Genomic DNA, 20,854 nt, shown 5'->3' with positions numbered 1-20,854 from the left:
CTATAAATTGATGAATCGATCAATACCATGAAGAAATACGATCTCTATTAACCCTAACCTCATCTTCCAGTCATCGTTACATACCCCTGATATCATCATCGCCATTTAAATCATCATGATCACATAAAACTATAATCTTCTAATCACAATATCATCATTTATCATCTATCCACCTTCGTTCCTTATAACTATCGTCAAAATCATATCATCCTCGACATCACTTCTCATTCACGTAATTATCATTATTATCCTATTTTCATTTCGGTTTCAACAGCAACACCATTATCATCATCATCAATTCATACTCATAATCAAAATCATTATTATGTTAAATATTATCGATTGTCATCATCATCACATACATCATTCATGATTATCGTCATCTCGTTCCCAGCATCATCCTTGTATCGTGATCATCATTAATATCATAACCTCCTTAACATAATCATCATCTTGTCTTGATCATAATCGTATATCACCACCATTAATTCATTTTCGCTTTAAACTATCATCATCAACTTAAACATGTATCATTAGCCTATTTATCTATATCAAGGACCCATAAAAAAAATGCATTTGCAGCCCCACCATAACCATAATACACGGCATCAAAAGGAAAAAGTAGTGGCTCAAATTGCACTATTATAATCGATTGATTCTTTTTTTTTTATAAGTATAAAAATAGCAAATGGAGTAAGTGTGTCGGCCATAGAAGAAAAGAAGGACACGATGGGCTGTATTTGTGAATTATAAATATCCTTTCATCATTCACAGTTCCTTTATGTTTCGAAACGTCTCCACTGCTTCGTTGTTAAAAGCAACACAAACAAAGATTGTAGCAGCTGTAATTGCAGTGACAATCGAGTAGGTGGAGTTTTCGAAGGTGGTGAGGATGGCTTGATGGTGATTGAGCTATAAGTATAAGGCAAGTAACAGCAGAATGTTTGGGGTCGTATTACCTCAGAGATCGACAGGTATGAATTTAGATTTTTTTATTGCTCGATGGTAGTAAGTTTTTAGATAAACGTCGATTAGTAGGATAGAAGAAATTTTGCAGGAATATAGCTGCAACAGAATGTGGTTTCGCGCAGTGAACAAGACATACACGTAGCACAAAACAGGAGAATAAGATATCGGTTTGTTGGGTTTTTTTTTTAGGATGAAGATCGATTCCGAAATTAGTAGCAGTTATAGTTTGTTTTGGGGTTGGTTGAAGGTTCGATGGTGTTGATGGTTCTTGACGGGTTCTTGGTCAGGAAATAACAAGGTAGAAAAGAATGATTATGTGGTTATTCGGAGTTACGATTGTGCTATAAAGTAAAAGCGAGAATGTGGATGATAGCCGTGGTGGAGAGTGGCGATGGTGGTTAATGTTCACCTAGTGAAGCTTGGAAAAAATATGAGAATCGAAAAGATGTTTTGTTTTCTCTCCCATCCACAAGTGTGTATCTATATATATATATATATATATATATATATATATATATATATATATATATATATATATATATATATATATATATATATATATATATATATATATATATATATATATATATATATAATATATATACATATAGATCGAATGATCTTACAAGAATCGTGTAACAAACCTTTTGAATGATTGATGTAGCAAATAATATTGTTTTATAGTGATTATTGAGTCGACGTATAATAATTTTGTAGACAAGTAGTACATGAATTTTCAATTAAAGGAATAAAAAAGTTAAAGCAGATAGGTACATTCAACTGATTTGAATTTGTATCTGAGATAATTTCGTCTCGTATCAGATTGTAGAATCTGGTTCGTACCAATTAAGGACTTTGATGTCCAACAATTTGTTTTGATTATCAATTTATAAGTATAGATATAGATATAGATATATGTTGAAATAAAATACTAATAATTTCTAATAATAAAGATACTAATATTAAAAGAAATAATAATATTATTAATAATAATTATAATATTAATAAAATTAATACTAATAATAATAAGAATAATGATAATAATAATTTTAAATAAACATGAATATTTTTAGTAATAATAATAATAATATCAATATAACATTAATTTCTTAATTTGTGATTTCCTTTAATATTACCATTTATTAATTATGTAATATTTAATATTTAATAATCATATATAATATGATAACCTTTATTGAATATTTATTATTTATAAATTTTATATATATTACAATATATATATATATAAATAATTATTCATAGAATTCATATATATATATATATATATATATATATATATATATATACATATATATATACATATATATATATATATATATATATATATATATATATATATATTTATATATTTAAATTCATTTTTAATTTACATTTAATTATTTTGTATCCTATTCTACATATTTAATTTTATTGTTTATTTTATAATTTCAAATTATTATATATACTTACATTTATATATATATATATATATATATATATATATATATATATACATATTTATTTACAAACAATTGTTCGTGAATCGTCGGGAACGGTCGAAGGGTAATTGAATGCATGAACACAGTTCAAAATTTTTGAGACTCAACATTACAGACTTTGCTTATCGTGTCAAAATTATTTAAAGATTAAGTTTAAATTTGGTCGGAAATTTCCGGGTCGTCACAGTTTACATCTCAAGCATTTAATGACTATTGCATGTCTATAGGAATTGTTGCTGAACATTCTGTTGCTCATGTGCATACACAAAATGGTTTAGCCGAGTCACTAATTAAACGTTTACAGTTAATCGCTAGACCATTGATAATGAGAACAAAACTCCCTGTATCTATATGGGGTCATGCAATTTTACATGCTGCTGCATTGATTCGCATCAGACCAAGTGCAAGTCATAAATATTCCCCCCTACAACTTGCTTTTGGTCAAGAGCCAAATATTTCTCACCTTAGAACATTTGGTTGTGCAGTATATGTTCCAATTGCGCCACCACAACGTACAAAAATGGGTCCTCAAAGGAGGTTGGGAATATATGTTGGATATGAAACATCTTCAATCATAAGGTATATTGAACCTATGACAGGTGATGTTTTTACAGCACGTTTTGCTGATTGTCATTTTAATGAAACATTGTTTCCTAGATTAGGGGGAGAAATAAAAAATAAAGAAAATGATGTTTCATGGTGTGAACCTCAATTAAAGTATCTTGATCCTCGCACAAAAGAATGCGAGACAGAAGTTCAAAAGATAATGCATATACAAGAACTTGCAAATCAAATGCCTGATGCATTCACAGATACAAAAAGGGTGACTAAATCATATATACCAGCAATTAATACTCCAGCTCGAGTTGAGATTCCAAATCGGAAAACTGATAATGTAGTCACTCAAGAATCTATACCACGTCTGAAACGTGGGAGACCAGTTGGTTCCAAAGATAAAAATCCTCGAAAAAGAAAATTAGCTGATAATAAGGTAAAAGAAAGTGTTCAAGAAGAACCACAAATCAGTACTCCTACTGCAGAGGAAATTGATGATGTCAATACAGAAATTGCAATCAATTATGCACATTCAAAAATATTATGGAACCGAAATGAAATGAAAAATCTTGATGAGAAATTTTCATTTAATGTTGCATATGACATCATGAATAATGATGATGATCCAGAACCAACATCTATGGTTGAATGTCAAAATAGACATGATTGGGCTCAATGGAAAGAAGCAATAAGAGCTGAATTATAATCACTCAATAAAAGAAAAGTTTTCGGATCCATCATTCTCACTCCTAAAGATGTGAAACCTGTAGGATACAGATGGATTTTTGTCCGAAAAAGAAATGAGAAAAATGAAGTTACAAGCTATAAAGCTAGACTTGTAGCTCAAGGTTTTTCTCAAAGACCGGGAATTGATTATGAAGAAACTTATTCCCCTGTTATGGATGCAATTACTTTTAGATACTTAATCAGCCTGACAGTTTCTAAAAATTTAGAAATGCATCTCATTGATGTTGTGACTGCTTATCTATATGGATCACTTGATAGTGATATATATATGAAGATACCTGAAGGATTTAAGGTACCAGAAGCATCAAATGCAAAACCCAAAGAAATGTATTCGATTAAATTACAAAGATCTTTATATGGGTTAAAACAATCGGGACGTATGTGGTATAACCGATTAAGTGGTTACTTGATAAGCAAAGGGTATACAAATAACCTTACTTGTCCTTGTGTTTTCATTAAGAAAACAACATCCGGATATGTGATCATAGCTGTTTATGTTGATGATCTAAACATCATAGGTACAAATAAAGAGATCCATGAAGCCATTCAACTTCTAAAGAAAGAATTTGAAATGAAAGATCTCGGAAAAACCAAGTATTGCCTTGGTTTACAAATTGAGCATATGCCTAATGGTTTACTTGTACATCAAACATCATATACTGAAAAGATTCTGAAACGTTTCAATATGGACAAGGCAAAACCATTAAGTACTCCTATGGTTGTTAGATCACTCAATGTTGAAACTGATCAATTTCGTCCATGTGAAGATCATGAAGATATTCTTGGACCAGAAGTACCATATCTTAGTGCAATTGGAGCTCTTATGTATCTTACAAATTGTACAAGACCTGACATTTCTTTTGCAGTTAATTTGTTGGCAAGGTTCAGCTCTGCTCCTACCAAAAGACACTGGAATGGGATCAAACACATATTTCGATACCTTCGAGGAACTACTGATTTAGGATTATTTTATTCTAACGAATCAAAACAAGATTTGGTTGGTTATGCTGATGCAGGTTATTTATCTGATCCACATAAAGCTAAATCTCAAACTGGATATGTATTCCTAAATGGAGGTACTGCAATATCATGGCGTTCTCAAAAACAAACACTTGTTGCTACATCATCAAATCATGCCGAAGTGATTGCATTACATGAAGCTACTCGGGAATGTTTTTGGTTGAGATCAATGACACAAATCATTACTGATTCTTGTGGACTAGAACGCGATAAAAGTTCAACAATTATCTATGAAGATAATGCAGCTTGCATAGCACAGATGAAAGAAGGGTATATCAAAAGTGACCGAACCAAACACATACCTCCTAGATTCTTCTCATACACTCAAAATCTCATTAAGGACAACGAGATTGAAATGAGATATGTTCAATCCAGCAAAAACTCTGCTGATCTTTTCACGAAAGCACTTCCAACTGCTATTTTCAGAACACACGTTCATAACATTGGCATGAGACATGTTCAAAAGATGTAACAACTGAAGCGATGTCTACTTGAGGGGGAGTCAACTCCATGCTGCACTCTTTTTCCCTTAGCTAAAGTTTTTTTCCCACTGGGTTTTCTTTAGCAAGGTTTTTAACGAGGCAGTAACTTACAGTTGATCTTCAACAAATAAAATTGCTATCCAAGGGGGAGTGTTATAATATATAAATATATATATATAAATGGATAGTCAATTATTGATACACAAAAGTAATATTATTGTATTACCTAAACTTGTGATATTTTTGCTATAAATAGCCATGAATGCAAACATTAAACTTGCACCATTTTCTCACACTTACAAAGTGTTTCTTTCTTTCTCTCAATTATCATCTTTGTTCTTACACTTCATTATTAGCATTCTTAATCAAGAATCAAACCACTAAAGGTAGTTATAAGCCTACTGAATTATAACATCAAGAATCAAACCACTAAAGGTAGTTATAAGCCTACTGAATTATAACACAACTTAAATTATTGGTTTATATATACATGTTTGTGAACAAAGTTGTTCGAAGTTGTTTTTTTTTTTTTTTTTTTTTTTTTGAACAGCGATTGGAATCATCCGAGGGGGACTAAACCACCCGTTGTGTGAGTTCACGGGTCATTTTAGGTTGAATTAAATATAGTTTGGAAAAACATTATTGAATGAAATGTGATTTAACTAAAATGAGTGAACGGTTTAAATTATTAATTAAATATAATATTTAATTAATCAATACTTTTGTCAAAATAATGTTTTCATATTTTAAGTCAAGGCCGGACACATAAGATAAGTTTTTTTTTTTTTTTTTTTTTTGAACGGAAGGTTAGAGGTTAGTCGCACACGCACGCACTCGGAGGAAACCACGACCCTTGACCCTTCCATGCGTTCCATGCGGAGCCAGGTCAGGAATTCGGGGAAAACCCCCGCCGCAATCGAGACTCGAACCCGGGTCTCTCTCACAAGCAGGTAAACCTGCTACCACTGAGGCAAGATGCCTGTGGCATAAGCTAAGCTTGTTTTAAGTTGTTATTGAAATTAACCTTATATACTAAACCCCATGCGGGTTTTGATCGTTTTGGCCCTAACCCCCCACAAAAATTGTCAATACTCGTTTTGGCCCCAACCCCCCACAAAAATTGTCAATACGACAATAGTGGAAAAGGAGGAGAAAGAAATCAAACACCCCCTCAACTTTTTCCCACCTTTCAAATTCACCCCCTCTTTCAGGGGTTAAACATGAAACTTAATATTTTAATTAAAAATCTTAATTAAACTTCACCCATATTTTCAACGGGACATATCTTTCCGCTCGCCTCGCGTTAAATTTTTTCGAACACACCGTTCAACTCAAAAAAACCTTATGAACACAACGGGACTAACTATACGCGAAACGGACACTTCTAAAAAAAACGCTAAATATCTCGGATATATTTAATACATACACACACCTAGGTACTATCTATTCTGTAAATACATAACGCTCCGTTAACTATGAATGCGCAACCCAGAAGCCCCGCAGCATCGCGCGGGCCCATTTTGCTAGTTTAATATCAATATCGAACAGGTTTAATGTCGTATTAACATATAATAACCTAAATGAGAACAAAAATGTACACACTTACCTATGAAAACAAAAAAGAAAGTAGTCGTCGTGTTTTTTTTGTTCTTTCGATTTGCAACAAAACAATCACCATTTTTGTTGTGGTTTTTGATTAATAAATTATACTCTGGAGTCTGGACAACCTCTACAACCTCTAGAATCTTTAACCCATTATCTTTTCACATCATAGGATCAAAAATATCCGGAATCCACCAATTCAGAAGTTAATTGATCAAAGTGCTACCCCAAGCTTTGACTTTTTACTCAAGCTGATCATGATAGTTAAAAGTTAAACATAAAACTATTACAAGTTAAAAGTTTAACACAAAGTTCGAATCTTTGATCAACGTGCCCTCAGATTAAGTGTTCTTTGCGGGGTTAACGAAAGAGTCAACTGTCGAAACAATTCAAGTATTTTATTAGCGACAAAGTAAATAACTTAATAAGCATGAACATTAAAAGTATCACCAGCAGTAGATGTTGATGCTGAGATATCAAAGAAGAAGAACACTTAATTATTCTACCTCCAATAATTCCTCGACTCAGAATAGAAGATCTTCTAGAGCTCTTTCTAGGTGTGAAGATTAAAGAAGAACCAACTGATGATGAAGAATGAATTTATTTTTATGTTCTTCTTGTAATATGTAAATATTGTAATATTCATTATTTTGTTATGTACTGCGAAAATCATTAATGGATATTACTAATTAGTTATTTTCAAATGCATATCAATTTATAAGATATAGATAACTCATCAAAAGATTCCATCAAAAATAAACTTAAGGGACAAACTACTGCTTATATTTCTTAAGTCTTTAGAACTGGGTTTTACTGTTTTTCTTTTTTAATGTCACATGTTTTGTCATTATCAAATAGGGGGAGTTTGTTGAGTCTCCTACAGAATTAGGGATTTAATTATGACAAAACACAAGTATAAACACTAATTGTAATGTGCAAGCCAGCTAAGTTTATTCATTTATTTAAAACAGGTTGTATGTTGTGTTTAAGTGTTTTTGTGTGTTGCCTTCACTATCAGCACAAGATAGTTCAAGATTCAAGGTTACTTCATGACCAGCATAGGATGTATACAGAGCCAGCAAGAGGATCAAGTGAAGGAACAGTAACTGAAGAACCAGCAGAGGCTGGAGCAGCACACAACATTTAGGCAAATCATGCTCCATAACAAACATGATGGTTCCATGTGTTGTCTACATCAATTGGCACTATTCAACTGACATCAAAGACGAAGTTGAACAGAGAAGGACACGAGTCGGCGGCTGACAATTGACCTTACAAGACAACAATGGAATGCAGAAGCTTAACCCATATGCAGTTCATGGTTAATGATTTGTCAACGCCTAGGAAACCCTACATTCTATTTGTTTAATCAATTCGAATGTCCAAAGGGGTGTTCCTGCAATTAGCTACCGAAGAAGGAAAGGGGAGTCACGTGTTTCCTGCCACAGTTGTCAGCTGAGTACAAACATCATTTGTACCCGTGGACAACAGATCAATTACACGGTTATTAGGGCTCCTATAAATAGTTAAAACCACAATTGTATAAATTAGTGGTGTGGGTGTTAAATCGGTAAAGTCCAGACCTTGTATAAGCTTCATTCGTTCGAAAGCTATGTAGGTGTAATCTGTATCAACCGGTTATCTATTCCGCCAAAGGATAACCGTGATTCTTTGAGATTATTTCAATAAAAGAATAACGTTGAAAATTACATATGACTCTGATTTAATAGTTCGTTAATTACTTGCTTAAACTGATTAACCTAATTAACAAAAAGAATTGTATTCACCGCCTTTACAAACTTCCTGTTGTTAAATCGGGACCAACACTCTTCTATTTATAGCTCAACATTATTATATCAATGATCATAGCGATTCCTTATATAGTTCTAGTCTTACTAAGACACTTATTCAATATTACTTTAGCGGTCGAATTATATCGGATAAAAGATCAAGGCTTATCCCCCAAACCGTAAAAGTATGTATATGTTCGAAAGATTATTTGGACGGGGCAAATAGAATACAACATGCGACATCATTAAAATGTCCACTAGGCGAAGACGTTGAAGATTAGAATGTCAATACTTTATATTATAATCTCTATATAAGAGTTTTGTTTCATATTCAAATAAAAATAAATAAATAAATATAATCTACTATTAAGTGTTGTGTTTCATATTCAAATAAAGTTTCTAGATAAAACAAAATCGAAATCGAACTGAAAATTAAATTCACTTGTCAAAACCGAACCAAAAGAAAACTTAAAACAGAATCGAATTCAACTTAGTTTCGGTTAAAACTGAAAAAACAATAAAATTAAAAATTCATTGAGAACACTCTTTGTAACACCGGCCATTTTTTTTTTTTTTATACACAGCGGAAGACTTTAATAACAAATACAACATAAGCCACGTCTTTACATTAATCCGTGTAATTACGTTTAAGTTTACACAACGGTGTTACGTTATTACAAAACATTATTTATACAAAAGTCCACATCAGAGTTGGGTTGTCAAACATGTCTTCTGCATCAATACCCATCCCATTTAGCAGTACCTAAACCTGCAAAGGGGGGAACATGTGGGGGATTAGCGCACCGCTAAGTGAATGAAATCTATCTAACAGATATAGCTTAAGCCACACACAAGCTATATACTAACAACAACGCTTGCTAACTACCAACTAGCATACAATAAGACAATACGAGGATCGGCGGCTTGTACGAGCACACGACTCTCAGCTGATCGGGCCTGAGTCTACCGATAGTCCCTGCTACTCAATTAACAGTATAGTTATCCAGATGCAGGGATGCATCATTCACACTATACTCCACAATTAGTAGCCTATGGACCCAACCTCCCCTAGGCACGGTTGACCTCATACGGACTCTAACCTCTCCTAGGCACGGTCTCGAGTCCCCAGTCTCCCTAGGCCCGACTGGTGCCATTCACACAGTGTACACATAATTCACATACAACATCAGGCAAACGATATTATTCTATCATGGCAATTCCTACACTATGCATGGTAAAAGAGTCAACCACAGTAGCATGATATGCTACTTAAACTCTATCCGTAGATAGACCCACTCACCAATTACCAGCAACTGCTCAGTTATTATTTCTGAGCTTCTTCCTTGTCCTTATCTCCTGAGAACAGCAAAAACCAAGTTAGAATAGTGTTCCCATCAAGATTAGACACACTGACAGCGAATTATAGCAAATTCATAAAAAAATGCGTCCGCTAAAATTTTCATGCTTAACACTTATGCACTTTCAAAATTTACATCCTGAACACCAAAATATAAACGGGTAGCATAACGGCTAGAAAAAAGGCACTTTGGTAAAACATTCTGCCCTGTACACACAGTCGGTCGACTGTCTCCTCAATCGGTCGACTGACATAGACAGTCGGTCGACTTTTGACACAACCGGTCGACTGACTTTCCCAATCGGTCGACTTATTTGGTATCACCACAATCGGCCGAAAGTCGAACTCAGTCGGTCGGTTCACTAGCCAGTCGGTCGACTGTCGACCGACAGTCGGCCGACTGTGTTCATCATCTGCAGATTCTGAACACAACCTACGAACTTCAAGCTAAATTCACCAAAACTCGATCTAGAGCTCGTTTTCGACACCAAAACTTACCACAACTCAATTACTACATGTTATAGACTATAAACCCATAAAGTTTTGACCATAACATCAAATCCATGGATTTTGACACAAAATCAAGCTTATGAACAAATACACTTAAAAACACCATTTTAACACTAAATTGATCATGAAAGCTCATGATTCATACCTTAAAAGAATCAGTAGAGTGTAAAGAACGTGATTTCAAGACCAATTCGAGCTCAAGATCAACAATGGAGAATTAGGGTTTGGTTAAGTGGGAGGGATGAAGGTACGGGTGTGTGTGGGAAAATTCTAGAAATGGAAAGAAGAAGGCAGTACATTAGTCACATATTTGGGATTAATTCCCACACTGTGCAACACACGGGTATTTACCAGTTATCAGATATCTTTCGTACAGGATTAGGTAACCCAAACGATGTCCAAATAAAATAAACAAACCTGTTCTGGGACCCTTGTCACAAACTGGACACAACACAAATATAATAAAACACTAATTAAATAATTTAAATAAAAAGCACTTAAGACTTACACAAACCCTAAGGGCAAAATAGTCCACTTACAACTAGCCCGGGTTTCAGTCTGTTACACTCTTCAACATACAAAAAAACATGATGTGCACGATTATATGATTACATAAATATAAGCATTAAGGAAGTGTTACTTAACCAAATTTAAATTCACCGGCATATATATATATATATATATATATATATATATATATATATATATATATATATATATATATATATATATATATATATATATATATATATAGTGGTAAGATCAAGAGGGAAGTAACCATTTGGGGAGAAGCGGGGGGAAGCAAAAACTTTTTTTTTTCTTCGTTTTTTGAAAAAATTTTGTTCACGAACATTATACATGTGATGAAAATATGAACATTTAGTAGAGACACTTTGTGATAAATGTTTTTATTTTGGCGGGAAAACGCTAGAAGAAGTAATATATAACAATTATCATGTTTTTCGAGTGTATTTTGAGGTTTTAGCTATTGGGGTTTAGATATTAGGGTTTATAGGGTTTAGAAATTTAGGGTTTAGGGTTTAGATTTAGGGTTTAGATTTAGGATTTAGATTGAGTTTTTTAACACGAACGGTTTAGAGTTTAGGGTTTAGGGTTTGGTGTTTTGGGTTTATGAAATAAACCCAAAACACCAAACCCTAAACCCTAAACTCTAAATCGGGCTAAATTTTACTTCACAAAACATGGGGGGAAAAAACGTTCATATTCTTCACGAACAATATTATCTTGAATGTTATTTTTGTCGATCTTTTTCCCGCCTAAATAATAACATTCATCACGAAGTGTCTCTTCTAAATGTTCATATTTTCGTGTGATCTTGATGTCGGAAAAAAAAAATTCAAAAAAAAAACGTAAACTTTTTTTTTTTGCTTCCCCCCGCTTCCCCCGATTGGTTACTTCTCCATTGATCCTGCCCATATATATATATATATATATATATATATAGAAGAGGGATCAAATGAGAACTTTTTTTGTGTGAGAACCCTGAGAACTCAAAAATACACTGAAATTCGAGCAAAAAAGGAAAATTCGAGCAAAAATGGGATACGGGCGAACAAAAAACGTGCTATTCGAGCAAAAAATGTGATATTCGAACAAAAAAAAAAGGCGGGTGAACAATTTGTGTTCCACATTTTGATATTCGAACAAAAATATGTAGAACACGTTGATATTCGAACAAAAAATGCGATATTCGAACAATTTGTGTTCTACATTTTGGTATTAGAACAAAAAAAAATAAAAAATTTAAATTGCTCGACTATGATTTTTTTGTTCGTCCGTGTTTTTAATTTTTGCTCGACTTCCTTTTTTTTTTTGCTCGAATTCCCCCTTTTTTGCTCGAATTTTAGTGTATTTGGGTGTATTTTGGAGTTCCTAGAGTTCTGACACTAAAAAAGTTCTCACTGGATCCTCTCCCTATATATATATATATATACACCCAAATTTTCTTCAACTGAATTTATAAATGGCCAAAACAAGGAAAACCAAACCGAAACTAAAAATATTGAATTCGGTGTCAATCAATTAAAAAACTTTTCAAATTCGATTAGGTTTTAGGTGGTTTATATCAGCTCGATTTACGAATTAAACAGTTTCAAACCAAAAATCTTAAACAGTTTGAAACCAACACTCCTGTATTAACGGCCACAATGTGATTAGACCAATTTTAATGCGGCGTCAGAGGGGTCCCGTCAGACATGCTGGCGACGGGTGACGCCCCCTGACGCCTCTAGTGGGGCGTCACCGGTGACGAATCCGGGGCGTCAGTGAGATTTCTTACGGAAGAGAGAGGTGGCGTCAGGGGTACGTGTCAGGAGCTGATTGGTTGGAAAAAATACCCGTTGGGTAACGGACTAACGACTATAATCCGTTTTTTTTTTATTTTTTTTGATTTATTTAAATTCTATATATATTTTTATCTATATAAACTCATACATTCTACAATTTTAACACACCAAATCTCTTTATTTTTCTTTCATTTCTATCAATTAAATTATATTATACAATTTATATAATTTCATGACATCGTATTTACTTAGTTACGATTCCGATTCGGAAGACGAGCGTATTATTGCACTAATTCAACATTTATAAGATGAAGATGACGAAGTCGAATCCGATCGTGTTCGAAGATCCCGAATTTATATTCCAAGAAATCGTGAGGAAGCCGGAGAAAACTTATGGAAGGATTATTTTAGTGACACACTCGTGTTTCCGCCATATAAATTTAAAAGGCGTTTTCGTATGCGGATTGAACTAGTTGAGCATATTTGGAACCTACCGTCCGCATTCCGTACCATGAATGGTTAAATTTATGTAATAGTTAAATTTTATGTAATGGTTAAATTTTATGTAATGGTTAAATTTAATGTAATGTTTAATTTTTATATGTTTTTAATTATATGTAACATAATTTGTATTCATAATAAAATAAAATAAGAAAAAGAAAAAATAAAACTGGTAGGACCTATTTGACACTGAAGGTGCGTCAGGGTTATTTGAGTGTCAAATGCTGACACTGCCACGTCACAGACAGATTGCACTTTTTGGCCAAAAAGTGAACAATCTGTGACGTCACATGCAGGGTTATTCATGGTCTTAAAGATGCATCAGGTAGTATAGATGTGAATATACCCTATATAATTAGTAGTTTTGCAGTTGCTGCTTCCCAAGTTCTCAATACCTTTTCATGTTGAAAACCAAGTTTGAAATGGCTATTTAAAATACCGTTAGAAAACATGACAGAACAAGTTCATACAGTACAAACTGAATCACAAGATAAATAAAAGATATATAACCATGAAAGCTTTCAGCTGATAAAACTGTTATGCTTGACCCATTCACATATTCACATAACTAATTAGACCTATCTCTATTTATTGAGGTTTGGGTATTGATACCCATTAGACATGTTCTTTTATATTTTGTATAGGACTCAATAGGTTGAAGGAAAAATCATTGGACATTTTTAGCGTCGATTTATTGGCAACTTGACTGACTCTAAGAGCCTAAATCAAATTTCAGGCAGGATTTAAAACCAATGAAAATTTGATTTTACCATTTTCATGGTGTCTCAATTTTAAATTTATTTTATTTTTTTAAAAAGTTTTTCCTACTTATTGGCCGGAGGTCCACTCAGAAGCAATCTCTCTATCCGTCGAACAGATAGAGGGATGACTTTCTCTACTTTTTAGAGTGTTTTCACTCTGGGTGGAGAAATGACTTGTCTTTATTCCTGGATAGGGGAAGGATTGTCTACATCTCACCTCCCCATACACCAATTATGTGGTATTGGGTTTTGTTGTTGTACCCAATTGACCCGAAAGCTTGACCGAACTGACCCAAATTTGAGAGTGTAGGTCACAATCGCCATTTATACAGAGCGGGACGCAACCAAACACGGTAATATCTGCCATTGTATGAGCTACAAGGATAAAGCATTTTTTCCCATCTAACTTGGCCGACCTGAGAAACTAAATAAAAAGAGGAACAACCTTGCAACCCTTCCACTAAATCATCTACATTTTTTTTCCTTTTTTTATACATAGTACATAGTACAAAAATATAAATAAATTAAAAATAATCTCTAATGACAATACAACAAGTGAAACTTACCACATTTTATGGATATACCCTTGTTAGAACCTTTTAACAAGATAATAACAAGTGTACCATCATGGTTTGTGTAGCTTGAAGCCAAATACTCTTGGGGTGTAATTCTGTGCGGCTTTTTGTGGCTTCAAGTGACCGTAAGTCATCAAGAACAAGTGAGGGAATGTGGTTCCGAAATAAGCACCATCAATGTCTATGAACAAGTGAAGAAAAAAATATATATACGATCCCAAAAAGATAAAATTAGAAAATATAAAAGCACAATGATAAATTAATGCATCTAACTCGAAAGGATACTGCCTTGATACTTGGATCGAGGGTAGTAAATATCTTCACACTTCGGACAATATATTTTGACAGTACTTGAACGTGGTATGTCTGATTGGCCAACGGGAAGGCATGGTTGTCCACAACAGTAAACTCTCGGGCACCTTCCAAAGTCATAATTTTTGTACTTCTCCAACTATATTAATATTTGCAATGTGATTCAAACATTTCTGAATCATATAAAATAAAATATACAAAAATAGAAAGAAAGAATTAAAAACATACCATGGCAGATATTCCCCGGGTGGTCAATATGTATCGAACGTGAATGAGGCCATACAACATCTCAGCTGCAGATTCAACTAACTCATTTTGTTCTTCGGTGAACATATCTCCTATTCATACACATCACAAATATTAGCCGAAATTCGGAACATATTCAAGTATGATACGGTTATTGTATTAAATGGATGCTCTGAATCTCTCTGATAATCTAGATTTCTGAAGTTCACGAAAAGAATAGAATTTATAATGTTGCATACCATAAAGACTTCATCTCTTACAAATTGCATAATATAATAACATCTGGTCCAGGAAGATCACTGGATATAACTCTAGGCTTATTTCCTTTAAAGATTTTAGCTGTTTAACAATTTGTTTGCCCGTAATTGTTTATAGTTATGTCAACAATTTTTGTAGCTTTTTGTGAAGTGTTAAATATTGATGTTAGTTTTAGAAGTAAGTTAAACACACTTAGGGACTTACTGACTTGAACACTTGCTGTTACTATTCCTCAGCTACAATCAACCTGTTATTTGGTTATAAAGAAATGTTTCTCATAAAGTCCTATATATAATTTTAGTAATTTGGTACTTAATTTTATTTCTTATAACCTAAAATAATTAATCTAATATCGCATCAACTCTTGTATTTTTCAGTCAACTAATACGACATAATGGTGTCATATACGAAGGAAAAAGTTATGATATACATCTAGCATCTCGTTCATGACCTCCCCTGAATTGAAGCAAACAGATAGCACAATGGTTGACTCTTGATTTTATAAGATTGCAATAAGAACAACTTCCTAGACGTCATACTTTTTATAAACGAATAACTAAGACATCATACACATTCCTTAATCGCTAAGTTACTATCTATAAACGACAAAACCAGAAGTTAGAAGTAAGCAAGTAATACTAACAATATAATGCTGTTTGCTATTGTGAAAGAAGGCAAATTTGATTGACTAAATACCCTAAAACACCATCACTGGTTATTTGCTTTGATTTAACCTCCACTTTTTTTTTTTTTTTTTTTTTTTTTTTAGAACTTAGAAAGATAGCATGCAGGTATTTCACCCATATACATTGGTTCTGTTAAACATAATGCCCTTTGACAAGAAATTCAGAATTAAATTCTAAAGGTCAAATATACAAGATTCAAGAAAGTCATCAGAAATATTGAATGTATGCTTACCATGAGAAGAATCAGCATCTAGGATTAGATCAAGTGCATAATCGAAATAAGGAACTTGACCGCTTAACCCACAAAGATTAAAATCATCTTGAATATAATCATCATCAACTTCACAGAAAAATTCATTTCCTCGCAAATTGCAAAACCATGAAATCCAAGATGTATCATCCTCATCAGAACCACTAACATCAGACTCCTCACTGTCTGTTTCAGATTCATCTGCAATTATCCCATAATACCTTAGGTACACCACAAATAACACTAAAGCTACCGTAGACAAATTCATGCAACACCTTAATTTTATTTTATGCCTATAATTGTTGCACAATTCGTATATAATATTATTAAAAAAAATCAAACTTTAATACATGCATTACAAGGTGTAAACCATCTACTTAGACATAAAACAGAGAATTGACCTAACAGAATATTCAGTCATACAAGTACAAGATAAACATTAAAACAAGTTCTTTAGAATGCCTAAACGTCAGTAAGGAAAATAATACTACCTCTAATACCACTTGACTAATCCCAAGTCAATCAAGTCACATTATTCACGCTTATATATCTATTGTATTTTCATTAAGTAATCTTACAAGATCATGTTACACATTTAAGGGCTGGAGCTAGATAAACTAGTGTCTTTTCCTGACCTCAAGCTTAAATAAGCTCATTTATACTTTATAGTTTAGGTTCAAAACGTATTAGCTGGAACAATTATCTGTTTTAGATCACATAATCCTAATATAAACTATGCTTGTTCGAATAGTTAAGGTCAATTAGCCTGTTCAACTCGAAATAAAAAATGAGCTTCCAATCTCTTGAGCTAACCACAACAATCCAAAATTTCAGTAGTGATAACAATCTAAATATGCTTATAGTCAACAAACTACACATTTCTCACATAAAAATGTCAGCATTTAAAAAATATATATATATCAAATGTGAGTTACATACATGCATATATATATATATATATATCAGCAACTAAGGCACTAAGCATCAGAAATTAAAAATAAAAAAGGTAAGAGAAGAAACAAACCATCAGGGCATTTGTTTTTAGGGTTAGCAACAGTAGAAGATGAAGGATTGTGATCCATATGATGAGATTTAGCAGCTGCAGAAGTTGAAGGTATAGACAATCGTGCTTTATCCTTATGATTATTACTACTATTTAAAACCCTAGAAGTTGAAGGTGATGATGATGTTTTCTCTAAATGTTTATCTAACGCATCATTGATTCGTTTCCAATCTAACGGCCCTCCTTTTCCTACCATCTTCGGCTTCACCGACGATCCACCTCGATCTCTGTACATATTTGATTATATTTTTATAGATATGATATTTGTATGTATATTTAGATGATTATGAATAAAAAGATGAAATTGGAATGAAGTGTTGGTTAGATTGGAGATTAGGTTAAACTAATTGAATGAAATGAGAAATAAAGAGAACACGAATTTGAGGAAATGAAGAGGAAGATTGAATAAATTAGGGTTCGTGGATAATAGTAGAAGGAGCTAATTAGATATTTAGATCTTGTTTTCTGTCTCCTATTTCTTCATTTCCCAATTCTTAGATCTTTTCAAATTTATCTTACACAATTTGCGATTTTTAAAATTTTGTTAGATTCGTGGATAGGGAAAATAAAATTTTTTTAACCAACACAAGTGCAATTTTTAAAAATTTATTAATATTAAAAGAATATTAATAAATAAAAATAAGAGTAAATTATATTGTTGGGCTTGTAGTTTATATAAAATTAGGGTGCGTTTGATAAAACTGAATGATTTAGTGCTGAATGATTCAGAATCTGAATGGTTCAGAGTCTCTGAATGAATTTAGTTCTGAATGACAATAAGTTGTTTGATAATCATTTTGAATAAACAATATGAATCAATTAAATCAACTTGTTATCATTTAACATTAACAAAAACTTCAATATACTTATTTGATAAGTGTTCTGGATACGATTTAAGAAAAATATTACATAAAATTTAGCCTCTTAATGATTAAGAGAGTGTTTTAACTCTGAATGGTTAAGCACTGAACACTGAACCATTCAGCACCATATCTCATTCAGAGGTCAGAAATAAACGCACTGAATGCTGAATGGTTCAGCATTCAGTGCTGAACCATTCTATTAAGAGGTAAACAAACGCACCCTTAGTATCAATAGTCCCTACGTTTATGAGATTACAAGTTTAACATTCTATCAAGTGCACGGTGATTTTTTATTTTTATTTTTCTGGTAAAAATAATGAATAGAAATGAAGTCGTTTTTCAAAGTAAAACATTGACAAAGGAAAGGTGTGCAACCAGTCATAAGAACAAATTCCATAAGATAGTTTCTTAACGCGCGTGTTCAAAGAGATTTTTTCATCAACACGCCGGTTACACGCTTCTAATTTCAACGTGCTCATCTAAAAATTAAGTAGACGCGCTAATTTCAGCACTCGAAATCAGGTGACCTGCAATTGTATTTTAATACTATGTTAATACAGTATTACTTAATATATTTTAAGTATTTTTTTATTCTTTTTTTTACTCAAATATCAATCATATTTTGATAGATCACTCAATACGTCACCTAATTATTGCTCAATTAACTAAATACTAACACACATGCACGTCAGCGCCAAGCACCCTACCCCACCCCAACACATGACTTTTGCCCTACACCATTAGAGATGGTCTAAAATTCAATTATATAGAAAGCCGATCAAGTTATAATTTTTTAACATAAAGTAATAAGGCAAAATATATATGATAAACAATAAATAAATCAGATTTTCTTGTTCATGTTATCAACAGGGGACAAACAGTTTTTACTCAAACATACGCGGTTTATCTGGGTTATTATGTATCCTTTGTTTTACTGGCGCTACAATATGTGATTTTCGAACGGCAATATCGGCATCACTCAGAAGGGACTTAACCACCTTCGCGATCATATGCCACCCACACACACGTTAGGAGGAAACCCAATTCGCGACGATGTTGGCAGTACCATCGAAGGTTGAGAAAACACCCCAGAGACCTTCTCATATCGCATTGATGTTGGCATTACCATCCAAGGTTGAAAATTTTCTGCTTGAGGTGAGAATCGAACCTGGGTTGGCAGTACCCAAATTGAATCTCATCTCATACCACTCAAGTAAAACTTCGATGGTACACAATATGTGATGTTACTATAATAAGTTTATAATTTCATTTAAATTAATTAAATAATTGTAATATTTAAATATTTTTTTAATTCAAACTTTTCCTATATAAATTTTGTATCTAGGAAAAAGTGATACGAAAAGATGAAGCAAGATCATACTCCTTCCGTCCCGCTATAAGTGTCTATTATAAACTTTTTAAAGTGTTTGTTTATCAACTTTAACTCAACTACGACTTTTGTGACGATCGGTCCAAATCCATATGGACGAACACGTCATTCATTGATTTCATTGCGAGGTATTTGACCTCTATGATACGTTTTGTAAACATTGCATTCTTTTGAAAAGGCACACCATAAATGAATATTTAAATCAAAGGTTTTCGACATCTAATGATTTCTACATATAGACAATCACCATAAATAATAGTTTACAACAGTACTTCCATTGACCATGCAGTCAAAATAAGATACATTGTGATGATTTGGTGAATGCAACGTTTCCTTGAAAAATATGTCATGCAAGACTCCATGCACATAGCTTGTCTAACATCTAAGCAAACAGCAGAAGACTTCTAGGAAACCTGAGAATAAACATGCTAACAAGTGTCAACACAAAGGTTGGTGAGTTCATAGTTTTAGTGTTTCGTATAATCTGTATATAAAAGTGGATCACAAGATTTTAGTTGTTTCATCCAGAAATGTTTATCAATAGATTATATAAAAGTGGATCACAAGATTTCAGTTGTTTCATCCGAAACGTTTATCAATCGGTTCTACAAAATTGAGCACCCTGGTAACTAAACTTTAACGTTTATATAATTTGTACCCTCTGTATAATCATCTTAATAATACACGCAAACCAACGTATACGCTTCTCAAATAGCATACGTCCGTTAAAAGGCTAGTGCTCTAGCTCGGACGGGGATGTCAAGCCCTATGGATCCATATATAACTACTCGCGCCCACCAGTTCTTATAACCGGCGGTTACTAGTTACCAAAGCTAAGGGATTTTCGGTTCAAACTCGGTGTAGAATTTAGTATGTACTTGTATCCATTGCGTTTAAAATAAAGTGCATGTATTCTCAGCCCAAAAATGTATATTGCAAATGCAATTAAAAAGGGAGCAAATGAAACTCACGCATATAAGTAGTGTAAATCAGTTAATAAAGCATTTGCATGTATTCTCAGCCCAAAAATATATTGAGTAAAAGGGATCATATGAAACTCACGCATATAAATCTAGTATTTTCAGTATTTATAAACAGTCGCATGTATTCTC

The 20,854-nt window shown here is 33.0% G+C and overlaps 1 protein-coding gene across 1 annotated transcript; it reads right to left on the bottom strand.

Moving 5' to 3' along the window:
- Positions 1-14,539: 14,539 nt before the first annotated feature.
- On the bottom strand, positions 14,540-17,974 carry LOC139861863 (putative casein kinase II subunit beta-4). The gene is made up of 5 exons (XM_071850387.1): positions 17,451-17,974; positions 16,409-16,627; positions 15,215-15,324; positions 14,960-15,125; positions 14,540-14,855 (listed from the first exon to the last, which is right to left on the bottom strand). Exons 1-5 carry the CDS (start codon positions 17,722-17,724, stop codon positions 14,725-14,727), a joined length of 900 nt encoding a protein of 299 aa, XP_071706488.1. The 5' UTR covers positions 17,725-17,974; the 3' UTR covers positions 14,540-14,724.
- Between the last annotated feature and the right edge of the window lie 2,880 nt (positions 17,975-20,854).

The sequence above is a fragment of the Rutidosis leptorrhynchoides genome, chromosome 8 (assembly GCF_046630445.1).
Source record: "Rutidosis leptorrhynchoides isolate AG116_Rl617_1_P2 chromosome 8, CSIRO_AGI_Rlap_v1, whole genome shotgun sequence".
Lineage (NCBI taxonomy): Eukaryota > Viridiplantae > Streptophyta > Magnoliopsida > Asterales > Asteraceae > Rutidosis > Rutidosis leptorrhynchoides.
This window is presented reverse-complemented; position numbering and strand designations above follow the sequence as displayed.